This window comes from Camelus ferus, chromosome 34, assembly GCF_009834535.1.
Source record: "Camelus ferus isolate YT-003-E chromosome 34, BCGSAC_Cfer_1.0, whole genome shotgun sequence".
NCBI lineage: Eukaryota > Metazoa > Chordata > Mammalia > Artiodactyla > Camelidae > Camelus > Camelus ferus.
In genome coordinates, this window is record NC_045729.1 from 21,176,352 (window position 1) to 21,194,524 (window position 18,173).

General features: G+C 46.7%; 1 protein-coding gene across 6 annotated transcripts in view; it reads left to right on the forward strand.

The window, feature by feature from the left end:
* Positions 1 to 18,173, forward strand: part of BCL2L13 (BCL2 like 13) — a 44,301-nt gene that overhangs the window by 21,385 nt on the left and 4,743 nt on the right. For 2 of the 6 annotated variants that reach the window (XM_032473044.1, XM_032473041.1), the window contains exons 3-6: positions 5,980 to 6,087; positions 7,660 to 7,816; positions 11,142 to 11,211; positions 17,422 to 17,565. In XM_032473044.1, coding sequence (XP_032328935.1) covers positions 5,980 to 6,087; positions 7,660 to 7,816; positions 11,142 to 11,211; positions 17,422 to 17,565 — 479 coding nt within the window. Of the gene's footprint in view, positions 1 to 5,979; positions 6,088 to 7,659; positions 7,817 to 11,141; positions 11,212 to 11,583; positions 13,134 to 17,421; positions 17,566 to 18,173 lie in introns of those variants that run through there. The other 4 variants (XM_032473045.1, XM_032473046.1, XM_032473043.1 and 1 more) reach the window with 4 other exon arrangements.

Genomic DNA, 18,173 nt, shown 5'->3' on the forward strand with positions numbered 1-18,173 from the left:
CAGTGGCCTGGCTCTGAGCGGTCAGTCTGAATTCGGCTCTGAGTTCTGAGGCAGAGCCACAGCAGAATGGCAGGGTACAGAAGTCCCTCCTCATCTGCAGGGAGCACGGCCCAGGATTCCCAGTGGCTGTCTGAAGTCGGGCCGACAGTGCAAACCCTGTGAGCACTGCATGTTCTCCTCTGAGAGTGAGCAGGTTGTGTCTGCCGCCTGGACGTGCCGAGCAGAGGGGGTCGAGCAGGACAGCGGGGACTGCGTCGCAACCGAGGGACCTGCTGTGTCTGGACTTTGCCCTGCAGTGTCTGGTCCCTGGAACCACAGGCTGGGTGCTGTGTTTCGTTCTCGAGTTTCGCCCCAAGGTTTTCCCGTAACTGGAAGCTGTACTGTTTCCTTTTCAGTGGAATGTTATTCTTTAAGAGATTTTTTTTTTTTTTTTTGACTTAGGGCTTTATTACTTAGGGCACGAGGAAAAGCAGTGGAAAATGTCAATACCAGGTACAGTATGAGGTTTCAAGACACTGTCTCTTCCTGTACTTCTAGATGAAAGCAGGGAAATGGCACTGAAGTGCAGCTCAGTTACAGCAGGTGGTTCACACTGTCGAGGGCCTCTTCGGACGGTCCTCCTTGACCTGACGATAAAATCCACAATGCAGGGGGTGGGGGGGCCCCTCTCGTACAGGAAGCCTTATACACAGTCAGATCCAGCAGGCTGGCAAGACCCTGAAATGTTCAGGTGCTCTCTGTTTCTGATTAAGAACAGGTCAGGGGCAAACTTAGCGGGTACTGGGTTTGAGGTGATTCTGTGGAACCTGCAGGGCTAACCCAGACTTCTCAGCACAGGCGTTGCCCTGCTTCTGTTCTTGAAGTAGTCTGAGGGAGTGTCGGTAGGTAAAAGGAAGGTTTTTTTTAAAAGCACTGGCTCACTTTTGCTCATGGCAGTGACTGATCAGAGTTCTTGCACTGCCGAGTACGGCACATACGGTTTGAGCCTGGAAGAAATCTGAAGACAAGTTTCTTTCTTTTTTTATTTTTTATTTTTTTATTTTTTGGGGGTAGGTAATTAGGTTTATGTATTTATTTATATTTAGAGGAGGTACTGGGGAATGAACCTAGGACCTAATGCATGCTAAGCATGCACTCTACCACTTAAGCTATACCCTCCCCTGAAGGCAGGTTTCTTAGACGCAAGTCACATCTGGAAACGTAGAAAACCAGGGACCTTCTGGTGTTCAGGGTTGTAGCTTCCTGGTAAAACTTCCCAGATGAATTTATTGTGAAATGTGCCTTTCAGTTAAAAAAAAAAACCAACTTTCCTTCTGTATTTTTGAATATAAATTAAACTCTGTTGGACATGTGTTCAAGCAAAACACGTATTTTTGATCAGTTGATACTAAGCCATCCTCTCTTGCGGCAGTTGGAGAGCGAGAGTAACTGTAGGAGCTCTCCTGGTGGGCGTTGCAACGGCCCTGCTTTATTACTGCTTGGGTTATCTAAGCTGTCAGAGGGTTGTCCTGCTGGTCCAGACTCTTAAGCAGATTCTGGGTGAGCATGACTGATGAGGAGCCTGTGAGCTGGTTCTGTTTTCAGAGACAAGGTTGGGTTTGGGGAAGGATCATCTTAGACAGTCACAGGGATGGTGAGTGGGGGCCACTCTCTGCTGAGCACGTTTGGTGTGTGGAGCTTAACTTGCTTATCTCCTTACCCTTGCCTCGGTGGTAGGTGTTATTTTCCTATTTACATAAGAGGAGAGGCTCCAAAAGATTATGTGCCTTGCCCAAGGTCACGTGTGTGTGATGAGCTGGAGTGCTTGGCTCCAAAGCTTACCTCCCACTTCTCTGAGATGCCTTCCAGGAAGCCAGAAGGGAGAGAGAATTTTTTTGAAAGAAATAAGACTGACTTTAAGTTAATTTCCCAGTTTGTGTTTGCCTTGTTTTAATGCCACAGATACTCTAGCGGTCACTTTGCCCAGTGCAGGTACCTGGTCAGTGCTGGTGCAGAGCCTCGCTTCTAAAAGGAAAAGCCGCTCTGATTTTAAGCATCACTTGAGAGTTGTTACAAGTCTGTCTGTAAGTGAAATAAGCCAGTCCCAGAAAGACGAATGCTGTATGACCCCCCCATAAATGAGGTACTTAGAGTCATTGAAATTAGAGGCAGACGGTAGACGGTGGCAGCCAGGGGCTGCAGAGCGGGGCTGTGGAGAGTTTAGTGGGTGCGGTTTCAGTTTCACAGGAAGAAGAGTGTTCGGGCGGCGGACGGTGGGCACGGTAGCAGGGCGTCATGAGTGTACGCAGTGGGCTGAGCCTGTGCGCTTAAAACGGTTGGGACCGGAGTGTCACGTCAGGTGCATTACCACCCAATGAAAAATTGGAAAAACAAAGCCTGGGAGTTGCGGGTGTAGCTCAGTGGTAGAGAGCATGCCTAGCACGCCCAAGGGCGTGGGTACAGTCCCCAGCAACTTCACTAAATGAAGAACCCTCATCACCTCCCCCGAAAACAAAACAGAAAAAACAAAAAAAAGGAGAAGAAAAGGAAAGCCTGTATATATAGATTTTTATGCTTTATGAAAACTTATGAAGATCACCTTTTTCATAGTTTAAATTGTTTCAAATTTTGTGTAATGTTTTATGTAATTAAAAAATCAGCTTTACTAGGTATAATTATCAGAAGTTGCACTTCAGGGTGTGCAGTGTGATGTTTCATATAAATGCATGTTGTGAAATGAGCGCCACAAGCAAGCTGGTTAGTTGCCGGGTTGCCATTGTTTCCTTCTCACCCCCCACCTCTCTCCCCTCAGGCAACCACCCTTTGTTCTCTGTACCTGTGGGTCTTGTTTCTGTTTTGTTATGTTTGTTCATTTGTTTGGTTCTTTAGGTTCCACATATAAGTGAGATCACATGGTATCTGTCTGTCTTTGTTTTATTTCTCAGCATAACACTCTCTAGGTCCATCCATGCTGTCCCAAATGGAGTTCATCCCTTTTACGGCTGAGTGGTACTGTGCTCTGTGTGTGTGTGTGTGTGTGTGTGTGTGTGTGTGCGCGCGCGCACATGCATCTGTACACACGCCACATCCTTATCCATTTATACATCAGTGGGCACTTAGGTTGGCTACTGTAAATGATGCTGCAATGAACTTAGGTGTGCATATATTGTTTTGAATTAGTGTTTTTTGTGCTCTTCAGAATAATACCCGAAAGTGGATTTACTGGATCGTATGGTAGTCCATTTTTAATTTTTTGAGGAACTTTTATGTTGTTTTCCATAGTGGCTGTATCCTTTACATTCCTACCAACAGTGCGCAGCCTTGCCAACGCTTGTTTTTTATTGTCTTTTTTTCCCTTGCTTCTATAGTTAATTTGTATTTATTTTTAAAAACTGAAGTATAGTTGATTTACATATTGTGTTAGGGTCTGGTTCTTGTCTTCATAACGGCCATTCTGACAGGTGTGAGGTGACATCTCGTTGTGGTTTTGATTTGCATTCCCTGATGGTTAGTGATGCATCTTTTCATGTGCCTGTTGGCCTCTGTGTGTCTTCTTTGGAAAAATGTCTATTCAGACCCTGTGCCTATTTTTAATTGAGTTTTTGTTTTTATGTCGAGTTGTATGAGTTTGTATATTTTGGATATTACCATTTGCAGATACCTTCTCCCATTCAGCAGGCTGCCTTTTCATTTTGTGGTTAGTTTCCTTTTCTGTGCAAAAGCTTTTTAGTTTGATTTGGAGTCCCATTTGTTTATTTTTGCTTTTGTTTCCCTTGTCTGAGGAGACACATCCAAAAAAATACTGCTAAGATTGATGTCAAAGAGCTTACTGCCTGTGTGTTCTTCTAGAAGTTTTATGGTTTTGGGTCTTGCGTTTAAATCTTTGATCCATTTTGAGTTTATTTTTGTGTATGGTGTGAGGAGGTGTTCCATTTTGATTCTTTTGCAGATAAGTTGTTCCAACGTGTGCTGAAGAGTCTGTCTTTTCCTCTTTGCTTCCTTTGTTGTAGATTAACAGACCGTATAAGCATGGTTTTGGGGGGGTCTGTGTTCTGTTCCACCGTTTCATGTGTCTGTTTTTGTCCCAGTACCACACTGCTTTGACTCCTGTAGCTCTGTAGTGTAATTTGAAACAGGAGTGCGATTCCTCCAGCTCTGTTCTTTCTCAGGGCGGTTTTGGCTGTCTGTTGTCCTGGTCTTTGTTCTAGCAGTGGACTTGTCATATACGGCCTTTATTGTGTTGAGGTGTGTTTTCTCTGTACCCACTTTGTTGAGAGTTTTTATCATAAACGGATGTTGAATTTGTCAGAAGCTTTTCCTGCATCTGTTGAGATGACTATGTGGTTTTTAATCCTTCAGTTTGTGTCACATTGATGGGTTCGCAGGCACTGAGCCATCCTTGCACCCCAGAATCAGTCCCACCTGTTCCTGGTGTGTGATCCTTCTAATGCTTTGTTAAATTCCGTTTGCTAGTACTTTGCTTGGGGTTTGTCCATCTGTGTTCATCACTGATACTGGCCTGTGGTTTTCTTCTTTTGTGCTGTCTTTGGTTTGGAATCAGGGTGATGCTGGCCTCATGGACAGAGATTGGGAGCATTCCTTCCTCTGCAGGTTCTGGAGTAGTTTCAGAAGGATGTGTTAACTGTTCTTTAAATGTTTGGTGGAATTCACAGGTGAAGCTGTCTGATCCAGGACTTTTGGGGGAGGTGTTGTTTTTTTTTAATTTTAATTTTTTTTTTTTTACTGCTTCAATTTTATTACTGGTAATTGGTCTGTTTATATTTTCTGTTTCTTCCTGATTCAGTCTTGGGAGATTATACATTTCTAGGAATTTGTCCATTTCCTCCAGGTTGTCCATTTTATTTTATTAGTGTGTAATTATAATCTCCTATGATCCTTTGTATTTCTGTGATATTGGTTGTAACTTTTTTCTTTTTTTTTTTTTAACTTAAAACTTTTTTCTTTTACTCGTCCCTTTTTCATGTCTGATTCCACTTACATGGGTTACCTCTCTTTCCTGCTGGATGGGTCTGGCTGAAGGGCTATCAACCTTGTTTCTCTTTTCAGAGTTAGGTCTTAGTGTCATTGGTGCTCTCTCTTGTTTTTGTTTTAGTCTGTGTTTCATTCATTTCTGCTCTGATCTGTATGATTTCTTCTGCTGACTTTGGGCTTCGTCTGTTCTTCTGGTAGTTTCTTTAGGTGTGGAGTTAGGTGATTTGAAATTGTTCTTGTTTCCCGAGATGAGCTTGTGTAACTATAAACCTCCCTCTTAGAACTGCTTTTGCTGTGTCCAGTGATCCGAACAGCTGTGCTGGTGCTGGCAGTGTCTGTGAATGGGCTGCGAGGGGGAGGGTGGGGTCGTGCTCAGACTCAGTGCTGCGGGTGGGGTGATGGCGCTGTGCTCTGGGTGCCTGGGGCAGCAGCCAGTGAGCTGTCACGTGTCTGGTCTTCTCTTCTCCTTCAGACTCTTCTCCATTCTCTGCTGCAGACCAAGACCTTCCTTTTCCTTTTCCTGCGTGAATAGGTTGTGCCCTGTACTTTTGGTATATTCGTAGTTTTCTTGAGTTGTGGGATATAAATCTTGTGCTGATAACAGACCTTCCCTTTGCTGCAGTTTGCATGCATTGTGAAGGTGGGGGACCACGTGTGCCAGCGTCAGGAGACGTTGTCGCCGATCTGGACGACCCTTCAGGTTTCCTTCTCTGTCGTGTTAAAATGTTTCTGAGATACTTCCTTTATAGCTGCCCAACCAGAAGATGGAGAGGACACAGTCTGAATTAGTGGTTTTGTCCCCACAGTGGCCTGAGTTCCATAGCTCCTCCTCAGAAGTGGAGAAGTGGTACCACCAACCCAGTCTTGGCTTCCGTGTCTTCAGGTGTCTGCCAGCCCCCAGTCCCAATAATGAATTTTGATGTTGTGTTTTCTGACTTAATGCTTAAAATATTACCCATTTTCTAATGGTTTCTTTCTCCCTCTTTCAACCTTTCTTGTTGGTTTCAGGGGTTCAACAAGATATAGCTTCACAATCTCTGGATCAAGAAGTTTTATTAAAAGTTAAAACTGAAATTGAAGAAGAGCTAAAATCCTTGGACAAAGAAATTTCTGAAGGTCTCTTTTTTCTTATTTTCCTAGTTGATTAGGGGATTCTGTTGGTGTGGTTTAATTTTTTTTTTTTTTACAGTAGAGGTCATGAGCATAGTGTTATAAGGGTGAAACTGGAAGGTACCCTTTTTCTTCCCTGGGGGATATGTTTATTAAAGTCTCCAACTAACCTCAGCAGATTAGATGTAGCCTTTTCTGGTATCAGGTAATGGACTAAACAGGCGTGTTTAGCTACTTTCCCTTCAGTGTGGTTTGATGTGCTTTTGGTACCTTACGTTGGTAACAACACAGAGGGGAGACGTGGAGGTGAGCTGCTTTTGTTAACTTTTGTGCGTGTGCACCATAGTTGTAGCAGCAAAGTACACGTGATGTTATAGCCACGCCCTTTATACTGAACATTTAAATCGTAAACTTTAAAACCAGTTACATTGTATTGTGTGTGAAGTTACATGTGTTGAATGAATCTTTACTCAGTCATTTCCTCATTATTGAGGGGAGCATTTGAGTTACTTCTTGTTTTGCTTTCCATAAATAATTTTTTTCAGCTTTATTGAGATATGTTCACATACCGTAAAGTGTATGCATTTAAAGTGTATGATTCAGTGGTTTTTAGTATAGTCACAGAATTGTACAACTATCACCACAATCAAAATTTAGAACATTTTTAATATCCGCCAGAGAAACACTATATACTTTAACAGTAACTTTTTGTTTCTGCTCCCACCAGCCCCCGCCCCACCCCAACCGTGGCAACCACTGACCTGCTTTTTGTCTCTGGGTATTTGCCTGTGATGGGTTACACGCATAAATAAGTACACGGAACCAAACGCTCTGCTTCCACTGGCCCGTCCCCAGGGGAGCACGTGCCGGCATCCGTCCCGTCCCGTGTGGGGCCGTGCCCCGCTGTGTGATGCCACCTTCTGTGTGTGGGGCCACCAGCTGGCAGGTCGTCAGGCCGTTGGACACCTTCGGGCTGTGCTGTATCGTAACCCTGGGAAGACGCATGTTCATGCTTTTGTGTGGGTTTCTGTGCTGCCCAGTAATTTTTAACAAGAAAAATATAAATTGTGTTTATAAATCAGCTTCCTGTTAGTAAAAGAGAGTATGAGTAGAAGTTCATAGAAATCCAGAACCTAACGGTAATCTTCGCTTTTAGTGCCCTTTACTGACACTTCTAACTGACTGACGTAACTGGAGTCTGGTTTCAGAAATGCCACCTTTGTAGAAGGAAAAGCCAAATGCTAAGAGAGGGAGGGTCGAGCCAGGAGAGGCCTCACGTTTGTCATTCTCAGACTGAACTGGCCTGTGTATTTTTAACATGCCAGTTTAGTCTTTTCTTCTCTTAAAAAGTAAGGTTTTTCCATAAAAATCTTTCCTTTAAAAAAAAGATCTCTAAATTTAGGGCCTCTCAAGTTTTGTGTTCCAGGAAAGATAACGTCCCATGACGATGACCTGACTTTCCGGTGGCTTTTAACTGTTAGCTGGTACCTGGGCGTAGCTTCGTGATCCCCCGAGCGCTGACAGGGCTCCCGTGGGCAGCGTTCAGCACACTGGGGTTTTCTCTTGCCCTGTCTTCAGCCTTCACCAGCACGGGCTTCGACCGACACACCTCTCCAGTGTTCAGCCCTGCGAATCCCGAGAGCTCCGTGGAGGACTGCCTGGCTCACCTGGGGGAGAAGGCGCGGCAGGAGCTCGGGGCGTCTCTGCAGGGCGCGGTGCAGCTGCTCCTCAGCCGGTGAGTGGCCTCCACGCCGAGGCTCTGTTCTGGCTGAGCAGGGTCACATCTTTTCTCCACGCTTTGTATTTTTGCTTTCCCAAGTCATCTGTGTTTGTGTTTTGAGTGACAGCTTTTCACCATAGCAGTGATTTAACTGTTCCAGGATGAATTTGATCGTTTGTATTTACTTGTTGAGCTGTCAGGTTTCAGCAGATATTTCTCCCTGTTGTAAACACAAGCTGTTTCTTTCACGTGTCCTGACCCCTTTTACTGCCACTCTTTCTGGGGACCAGCGTAAACGGAATGGCTAGGGTTCGATGTGTTGTGCTGTGGGATTAATGTCACGTCAGTGTTTTTGGGGTCCCAGGTGTTGCTGAACTCTCTGGCTGCACATCCACTCCTGGACCCACTGCCTCATCCATAGTGGGAACTCTGCTCCCATCTGTGGTTCTGACAGTTAAAGCTAAAGGCAAAAGAGAAGGGATCATGAGAATATATTAAAATAGAACCACGTCCTTTATTAGAAGTCTTAATAATCCTTTTCCCTTAATTCTTTGCTGAGGCTCATTAAGAAACTGGTATGAATTAGAAAAAAAAGTTTGTTTTAGTGAAGATTGGCAACTATCTAAAGCAAGGAAGACTGTTCTTGACTAGAAAGGCCGGTATGCAGGTGCCAGGTCACTGTTGCAGTGAAGTGACTCCTCACGTTCACCTGGGCAGAGTCTGTGCGTTACCATCTGCTAGAAGGAAGCAGTTTGAGTTTAAGGAGCGTTCGGTTTGTTTTTGCGAGCTCTGGTGACAAGCAAAGGTGAAAATCCAGGTTATACATGGGAAACAGTGAAGTGAAAATCGTATTTGGATTTTCTTAATTTTATATATAGAAGTGTGAAAAGAAATGTGGAGAGAAGATTCTGGGTGTGGGGAAGTGGAGCCTGAGCCGGAGGCCGGGAGACAGCACTGCTGTGGAGCGCAGCACAGAGGCCAGGCTGGCAGGCGCTCCGCACGGGCCCTCAGCACAGCCGTGCTCCGTGTGGTCTGCATATCGAGGTTTCTTGTTAGATTTGAAGAAACAAGACAGACGTAGCAAAGTGCTTGTGAGAGCCGCTGGGGCTGAGAGCGAAGTAGCCGAGAAGCCTGAGGCAGAACGTGCTGCTTCCAGCCTTGATACGAACCGTCCGTGTTGCATCATTACACTCTGTGCCGTAGCTTCTCTGTCAGGTTTGCCTTTACTGAGATGCTGTGATCTGTCCGAAGAACAGTATTACTTACGTCTTTGGAGTCCTCTTCATAATCTACAGGAAATGTTAGTATCTTTTCACTGCAAAGTAAATTACATTTTTTAAAGTGTTGTCTTGAGTGAGTATTTGTTTTGTTTTCCCCAGAAGGTAACAGCTTTTTTTAAGTCCGGGTTAGGTTGAGTCATGAAGCTCTGTTAGCAGTGACTGGAGCACAGCGATGATGGACGGGAGGTGCTGCACAGGTGACGACGGTGTCTTTCTTTGAAGGTGGAAAACACCACCTGTTCCTCTGAGCAGTTTGGTGAGAGTGGGAGATGGATCCTGAGCTCTTCCTGTAGCCAGGTGCCAGCAGTCTGACAGGTGCTCCCCACTTTGTTTTTGCTGGGTTCATGTAGCTCATTAGACAGGGCTCATTTTTAAGTGCTTTTCTATGTGTAGGATTTCCTCGGAATGTTTGAATTGGATGGATCTTCTTCGTGCATGCCTGTGTGTACCTGTAGTGCTTCAGTGTGTTTCAGTCTGAAGGGTGCCAGCGTGCTTTAGCCCCATAGACAGGCTCCCCGTAAAGGCTCCTGGGACGTGCAGCAGCAGCAGCAGACGGCTCAGGACAGGAGGCGAAGGGGCCGGACAACACGTGAAGCTTCCGGGACAGCATGGGCAGGTGGACCGCACAGTGTCCCTCAGGTTCTGGTTTTACAGCTGCCTAGTGCTCAGCCCGAGTCTTCAGAACAGTTCTAAGCTTACTTTAGTCAGGAAGGTGCCCCATGACATCTGATTAAGAAGGTCACCCCTGGTGTCTCGCCTCCGTTCAGTGTCCCTGTAGGTTGGTGTTACGTTGACTCACATGAAGGAATGAGCCGTGTCATCAGAACTGTTGCCTGAAACATCCAGGCCACAGTAGGTGACATGCAGGTCCCATGTGTGTAATTTAAAATTTTCTTGTGGCCACATAAAAAATTTAGATTTTAAATATGTTTTATTTACTTCAGTATATTGAATACACAGTTTTAGCATGTATTCGATACAAAAATTATTGGTGAGCTGTCACACGTATTTGTTCTGAGTCTGCATGGAGGGTGTGGGCTGCACGCTGAGCGCCTCGCTAGCCTTGCCCAGAGGCTTGTTGGCAGCGTGGGCGTCGGTGTCATCGTGGCCTGTGTCGAAGCCCTGGCACGTGACAGGCGCGGTGTGGCCCTGGGTGTGAGGCCCTGCTGTCGGCTCTGAGCTTCCGTGCCCTAGTGTGTAACAGGGGTTGCCAGTCCTAAATATTCGTAGTCGAGGTCACAGACTAGAGTGCTTGGGGCAGAAAACACCTTTGGAATGGATTTTAAAATCCTATAAAAGTGAGACTCCTCTCCTTTTTTACATTTTTGTTAATTCTTTGCCCACAAAAGTTGAGGAGTGAATTTTTATTAAATCTGTTATCCAAACTCCCCGGGCCTTCACGTGTAACTCAGTATTTTTGTCATTATTGTTGTTAATTAGCACACAAAGCCAGGCTTAGAACGTAGCCACGTGTCTCTCAGTAGATGAGTGCGCCAGGAATAGTCGGAAGGCACTGTCCACCCCGGGGCTGGTGTCAGGACAACTCAAGTTAAAAACAGAGGTCTGTTTATGACCTTGGCTTTTACTTTATTCCAACTCCTTAGATCCTCAGTTTGAAAAGTCTTCCAGTGACATGTCTCTTTAATTTTTGAATATTTTCCTTTTTTGCTTTTAAAAAAAGTATAAATTGTTCTTTTAAATTTATTAACGAGGTGACTTTTGCTATTTGTTATTATTTGATTCTATATTAATGACCCACATGTTTGTTTTATCTGCAGTGTGGAAATCTTGTTGGATAGGTTTCAAGCAATTGTGAATAATTTGTTACTATTTATTATTCTCGTTTTACAAGCTGGGAGCATAGGTCTCAGCCTGTAGAGAACATTTGAAGAAAAGCACGTACCAAATGGTAAAGCGGGTCCCCACCAAACAGTGTGTTGACTCTACTGTGTTACGTCAGCAAAGAGTTCAGCAGCAGAGTAGTGACTGTGTATTTGTTCATCTGGAAATGCAGAATTTTCCTCCTTTGTGACACAGACTTTTAAAAAAAATCTCTACAGGCCAGTGACATATCAGGCATTTCGGGAGTGTACAGTGGAGACCGCAGTTCATGCCAGCGGCTGGAACAAGGTATTCACCCAGTTACCTTTTCTCTTACAAGATTTCCGTGTGTTAGTGGTAAGGGTCAGGAGGAGTCGGTGGCGCGGAGAAGAGAAAACTGTCGAGCTCACTCTTTAACGCATAATCAGCTGTGTTAAGTGGGTGCTTCTGGTTGATGTGCTGTTGTGATGAATGCTGCGCGGTTCCGGTTGGCCCAGAACCGCGTGTGCCGGGGGGTGCCATCTTCCCTCCCATCTGCCCTGAGCCCCCGTCATTTCTTCATGTCTCTGCCCCAGACGTGACGTTTCTCTGCAGGTGGTTACTTGTCACCAGGTAAGTGTGTCTTTCGGGAAAGCACAGGCTTCTTGGTTGTTATGTGAGTAACCCCGTTTGTGCTTACAGTTTTCAGAGCACCTCATGTCACATCTCACTGGATCAGACAGCCATCCTTCGCAGACAGCAGAATGGATTTTATCAGCTTTCGTTTTGTTAGTTAGTTAGTTAGGTCAGATGAATAATCAGAAGAAAAAAGGTAAAGTACTTGCTTTGCTCCCTTGACTAGTAAGTACTGGAGCCAGCGCTGGAGCTGAGGTCTTCTGACTTCAGCCTCGGCATCTGCCACGGCCCCACACCGCGTGTGCGTCGTCTCGGGCCGGCAGGGAGGGGTCTTGGGGGTGCAGTGTGGGGGCCCAGCTCACCGAGGAGGCAGCCTGGGACGAGGAAGTGCAGTGGGGTCATGTCTGAACAGCCATTCCCACTCAGAATTGTCACCACTGTGGGCCGGACTGTGTGACCTTACAGACCTAATTGATGTCTATTATTTTTACTCACCTTAATACAGGCTTTGGAAGCATTATAGCATAATAATTAGCATCACAGGCCTGTAATCGGACTTGTTTCGGTTATCAGCTTTGCCACAGACTAGATGCATGTCTTTGGGCAGGTTAATTAAGCTCTCTAAACCTACATTTTCACGGATGTGAAGTGGAGGTGATACCACTAGCCTAACTTGTGACAATTCCACGACACGTGTCCCGAGCTTATTTCAGCGTGTCGTCTGGCACTGTAAGAAGTGCTCAGGAAACAGTGGCTCTTACGTTAGATTTAACACCCGGGACCACATTCCCAAACTATCACTATTACGGAGTTTTACTATGTTACTTAGCTGTAAAAAATTTCTTAAAATATGTTTCATTTGCTTTCTTGAAATAAAAAAAACCAAACCTCTCTCATATGGACATTTGAAAGAGATTTTATAAATAAAAATGAGCTTGGTCATGATACGTTTCTTGGTGCATCACAAGACAGACAGCTGGGCGCTTGAGTGACGGGCTCTTCCCGTCACTCCTGTCTGGTGACTTGACCTCAACTCCTCATGCTCTCCTCCCACCGCCCCCGAACCTGCGGCTCTCCTGAAGAACCTAAGTAAACCCTGGTCTTCACTCTCTCTCCACCCGTCCTTTCCCCCTGTTCCCTGCTTCGTTTTACCCGCTCGTGTGGACCGGGGTCCACTGTCGGTCTTCGAGGCCGTGGCTTGAATGTGTCGTAAGTGAGGCATTTCAGTTAGAACGGTGCTAGCTCAGCTGGCTCCCCGTTACCCTCGTCAGCCCTCCAGGGTGAGAAGAGCCTGGTTCATTAGGAAGGGCAGGCAGGAGATGTCTGCCTCCCCGGGCCCGAGGGGCTAATTCGAAGCACTTGGCTCATGTTTTACGTTTCATACTTTGCGTGAATCTTTGCGAAGTTCTGACACAGCACTGTTGTGTGAACACGGCTGTCTGGCAGATAAAAGGCTCAAGTGGGAGGAAGGTTCACAAAGCCAGGACGGGGCCGGCCGAACGTCGCTTCATCTGTATGGGGGTTTTAAAAGCATCGTGGTATAAAGCTCTTTAGATAGGTTGAAAGAAATGGAGGGAAAAAGCTGCTCACAAACCTGTGTTAATAGTATGATTTTTAAAAAAAAATACATGTGTAAACGAAGGCTGTACAGTATGTGTATGACAAGAATCCTAATTGGAACTTGTGCGGGATCATACAGGGTGGTCATCTCAGACGTGCAGGTATTTTCCTTTAATTTTCCTATTTTTCCCTTCATGGGTATTGGTTTTTCCTGTGAACTTACCTGCTTATAGAAAGAAGAAAAAAAAAGGCCATCAAAGAGAAAAGGCAGCAGAGTGGTGGTGCATGGTGTGCGCACCGTGATGGGCTTCAGAAAGATGATAGCAAAGATAAGCGGATTCTTTGCCTTGGTTAATTAAATCACTGATCTTTTCAAACCCTTCACTATTAAAATCTCAGGTGTGCACAGAGCGGGACTGGCAGCGTGACAGACCTCGTGTGCCCGTCACTCCGCTTCCACAGTTGCAGCCTGGCTGGTCCAGTCCGTCCCTCTCTTCCCGCTTTCCCCTGGGTCGTTCTGGAGGGGACTCTGGCCATCGTGCCATTTCACCCGTGAACACACTAGTACCTGTGTCCGAGGACACTACCCCTTTTTTAAACAACTGATAATACCATTATGACACCTCAGATACTGACAGTGATTCTTTTTTATAATTTAATTTTTTTCCCGTTGTGTCAGTTTCTGGTGCACAGCACAGTGTCCCAGTCACGTACATTCGTTTTCATACTCTTTTTCATTATAGGTCATTACGAGATACTGAATATAGCTCCCTGTACTATACAGAAGAAATTGGTTTTTTAGCTATTTTATATGTAGTAGTTAATACTCACACATCTCAAACTCCCAATTTATCTCTTCCTGCCCCCCCACCCCGTGACCATAAGTTTGTTTTCTGTGTCTGTTAACAGTAATTCTGGTGTTATCACATAGTCTGTTCAGCTTTCAGATTGCTCCAGTTGCTTACAAAGGCTGATTTGTTTGACTTGAGACCTGAGCAAGGCTCACGCGTTGTATGTCGTTGATATGTCTTAAGCCTTTCCTATAAAAAAAAATGGAAGTGTCGTTCCTGTACCGTGAAGTTTGCCCTTCTGAAGTATGCAGTTCAGTAGTTTTTAGAACGTTCACAGAAGTGTGCGACCGTCTACACTGTTTCCAGAACACCTTCATCTCCCCCAAAGAAACGCTGTGGCAGCCCCCCCCCCCCCCCCCCCCCCCCCCAGCAGCAGCTCTGCTCTGCCTTAGAGTTTGCCTGTTCTGGACATTCATACACGTGCCACCGTGGAATCTGTCACCTCGGTCTCTTTTACTACGCAGATTACTCTCTCTCTCTTGGTTTTTTTCCTGTTCTAATTGGCTTACTGATTATTTGTCCTGTAGAATTTTCCTGCCTTCTGGATTTTGACTGCACTGCTGAGGTGCCACGTAACCTATTCCTCTGTGTCTGCACAGCCGACCCTTGAACACCGTGGGGGTTGGGAGCGTCGGCCCTCCCTGCAGACGAAGTCTGGGTCTGAGTTCGCGCTGGCCCAGCTGTTCTCCATGCACGTGGTCCCGCGTCTGCGGAATCGGCCACGTGTGGGCTGGCCAGGCGGCTGCAGTCCTTACGGCTGGGGAAACCAGTGTCTCACGTGCGGCGGGACCTCCGCACCCTCGAGTCCCGCAGTTCAGACCATGTTGTCCAGGGGCAGCTGCGTCTCCTTTCCACTGTTAGGTCAGTCTGCAGGCTGGTCACAGTCCGGCTTCACCTTTGTGGCAAGACAGTGTCAGTGTTCTCTGTTTCCTGTCGCACCACACTGGGTGATACGAGTGCCCAGTTGTCTCTTAAGTTTTATTTTGGAGGAGGTGTGTCAGAGGCATTCAGACGTCATCGGCGAGTCGGATCCAGATACCATCTGTGGGACTGACACACACTAGAATTGCTGAGGCATAGAAGGCTTAGGCGGTAACGGTGGAGCGGAATTTGTCGTTGCCATTACACGGTCTGCTCCCCTGGGAGGACTCCTGGCGCGCTGTAGGCTGGCCTGCTCTGTTCCTGCTGCAACTGGCTCCCGTGCTCTTTAACAAAAGGGTAACGTTAGCCAAGTGTGACCTGCTGGAAGAGGACGCCGCGTGGGACACACGAGGAGCTGGCCAGTGGGGGGAGTCCTGCCTGTGGTCAGAAACGCCTCAGCGTGCCTCAGCGTTCCTCTGCAGAAGTTATCGGAGGGGAAAATAATTCGTATGTGTTGTGGGGTTACCGGCATCCAGCAAGGGAGTGACCTACAGAAAGAAGTTCACAGTTAAGAATTACTTGCTTGCTTTTTATTCCCAGAGCTGTAAATAGTGGGGCCTTCTCGGAGTGGACACTTGGGGACCCAGTTTTGCTTTCCCCTTTTTAAGTTCCATGGGAGGGGACAGATAAAAAAATACCAGGCGTACCGATGATACAGAACTCCTGTGGGCAGTAGAATGTGAAGCTGATGCGATCAGTCGTAGGAGTAACTCATGAACTGTGTGTGTGATCCCAGCAGTTGAGGGCAAGTGTGTGTAACTGAATAAAGGCAGTCTGCAGTGTCCGCTGCAGTGGGTCCTTGAGGACAGCGTGTCGGAAGAGGTGACCCAGGACATGCAGACCAGGAGTGTGACGGCCGGATGGAAGGAGTTAGTCTCGTGCAGGGAAGGTCCTGCCCTCGCTGCGCTTCACGAGAGGGAGACGTGGTCGGGAGGGAGGAGACCCAGGAGAGGGTCCTCAGGTGGTCACGGCAGCGGAGGAGCTGCTGTGTGAAGGACGGACTACAAGATCAGTGGATTTCAGCATAAAAAGCATGGTGAATCAGGGAATATGATTAAGGACTAAAGTTAAGACAGCAGTGAAAGAGGATTACAGGGCCCTCTCGAGGTTTGATGCACTAGAAGTAGGGCGGCTGCGTTGGCCGCACGAAAGAGGTGAATTTGGGACAAATAAGGGCGAGTTTTGTTTTGCAGGTACGACGTGTTTGCCACTCACTTTTCTAAGAGGTGGTGGAGCTTAAACATGAATAACGGAAACACACCGCACGCTAGTCGATCGTTACGGGAAGTGCGAATGTTCCGAGTCTGAGTCGCAGGCGCCCCTGCTCCTGCTGGGACAGAGCCCGGGCTGGCGAGCACCGTGTGTGCTCTGTCCCCAGCGGTGACGCGGGGCTTCTGCTGGGGGAGCGTGGCTCATTCTTCTTTAAGGCCCTGCGCCCCTCTGTTGGTGCTGGGAAGGGCTTGTTACCGCTCTTCGGGCTGGAGGACTGGTAGAATTTCAAGACGGGTGTGTGTTGCTTTTTCTTCCCCCAGACTTTGAAACCCCTCAGGGCTGCTTTTACTTAAAAAACCAGAGAATACTAGTGAGGGTATGGACTTGTGGCCTGCTGTCTGTCCTCCTGCAGAGTGTGCGGTGACCCACAGCGGGGCCCTGGCGGCTGGTAGCAGAACGGAGATTGGTTTCATTTCCTTTGCATTCCTTTTCCAGTCACGCGGGACCCTGGTGTTCCAGGCAGGAGAGGTTGCGTGCAGGTGGTGACCTGGAAGGCTTTTCTGGGAAAACAAGGAAAGGGACTCTAGTTAGTCCCTGTCATAAATTCTGATGATTTTTAAGTATTGAGCCATGAGGTTACTGGGAGATAACAACAACTTCTCTGGTTTCTGATGACTTTCATGAGACAGCTCGTAATTTTGAAAGCCCTTGTTTTCAAATATGATAAACGTACATGGTACAAACTGCAGAAAGACAGACACTGAGGAGTGCCCCCCCCCCGTAAACCGCTCACCTGGCTTTCCTCCTCCTAGGTCAGCGCTGTCGCCCGCGTGTGTTCCGGGGCCCTGCAGGGTCACAGAGGCGTGTGTGGGTAGAGGTTTGGTTTTGTTCACACGACCAGGACTGTTACTGTACACACTCTTCTTTATATTACTTTTTTCGCTGAAAATAAATCTTGGCAGTTGGGCAGTGAACAGTCGGATTCTTTTTAACAACTACACGTTCCTGGATTACCACATTCGTTTAGCAGTCCGTGTTGGGCGGTTTGCATTCTTGCTGTTACAGACAGAGCGTCAGTGGATTTGCTGTGTGTGCTGCTCACACACACCCACACGGGCATGTGCGCTCGCGAGCTCAGCAGTTTTTGTGACATTATTGCTACTGCCTGGTGGGATAAAATGTGAAACATACAGTACTCCTAAAACTCGAGTAGGGGTCGCTGTTTGCTTCCTTTTATTTATTTATTGTAAAAATGAAATTCTGTAACGATTCACCAGAGTGTAGATTCTAGTAGTTGAACATACAAAATCAATTGTAAGAATTTCAGTTTGTTTTTTACTCTCTCGTCTTTGCGTTGAAGATTTTGGTGCCTCTGATTCTGCTGCGACAAATGCTTTTGGAGTTGACGAGACGTGGTCAGGAGCCTCTGAGTGCGTTGCTGCAGTTCGGTGTGACGTACCTGGAGGACTACGCAGCGGAGTACGTCGTCCAGCAGGGCGGCTGGGTATGCGCTTTCCAATGTTTCTGTGTAATCTTCCCTCAAAAAAAAAAAAGAAAATTAAGCTCCCCAATGTTGTTTTTAACAGCAAAGGTCAAATGCCGTTATTTAACATTGATTGGATGACGATCAGTGGAAAGCCTGTTTGCGCAGTGTACGTTAAACCACTAAGGTTTTACTGCTAGTAAGTTGATACGTGGTGTTTTTCGGTCGTTCTAATTATGAAACGTTTCATGCTAGCAAAAGACACGTGAACGACTAAGGGATGGGGGTGGTGGAGCAAACACCTGTGCGTTTGCCATCCCCGCCCAGGGAAGGAACCCTGCCGGCGTGCGAGCCTCCTGGTCAGTCCCTCCTGGCTCTCCACGCGCTCCTGCCTACCCCACAGGCGAACACTCAGTTCTGACTTGTCACAGTTTAAGTGCATGTCTCTATTTCTAGACGATACGTGCGTTTTGTGTTTGGAACTTTATGTGAATCGTCCCCTCTCTGTCTTCTGTAGCTGTTTTCACTCTGTCACATTCCTGATGTTCACCTAGCTCATTGAGTCTCAGCCTTTTTTGTTATCACTCCCCTAAGGATCCTTTTTAGACGTTTTTATCTTAATCATTTCC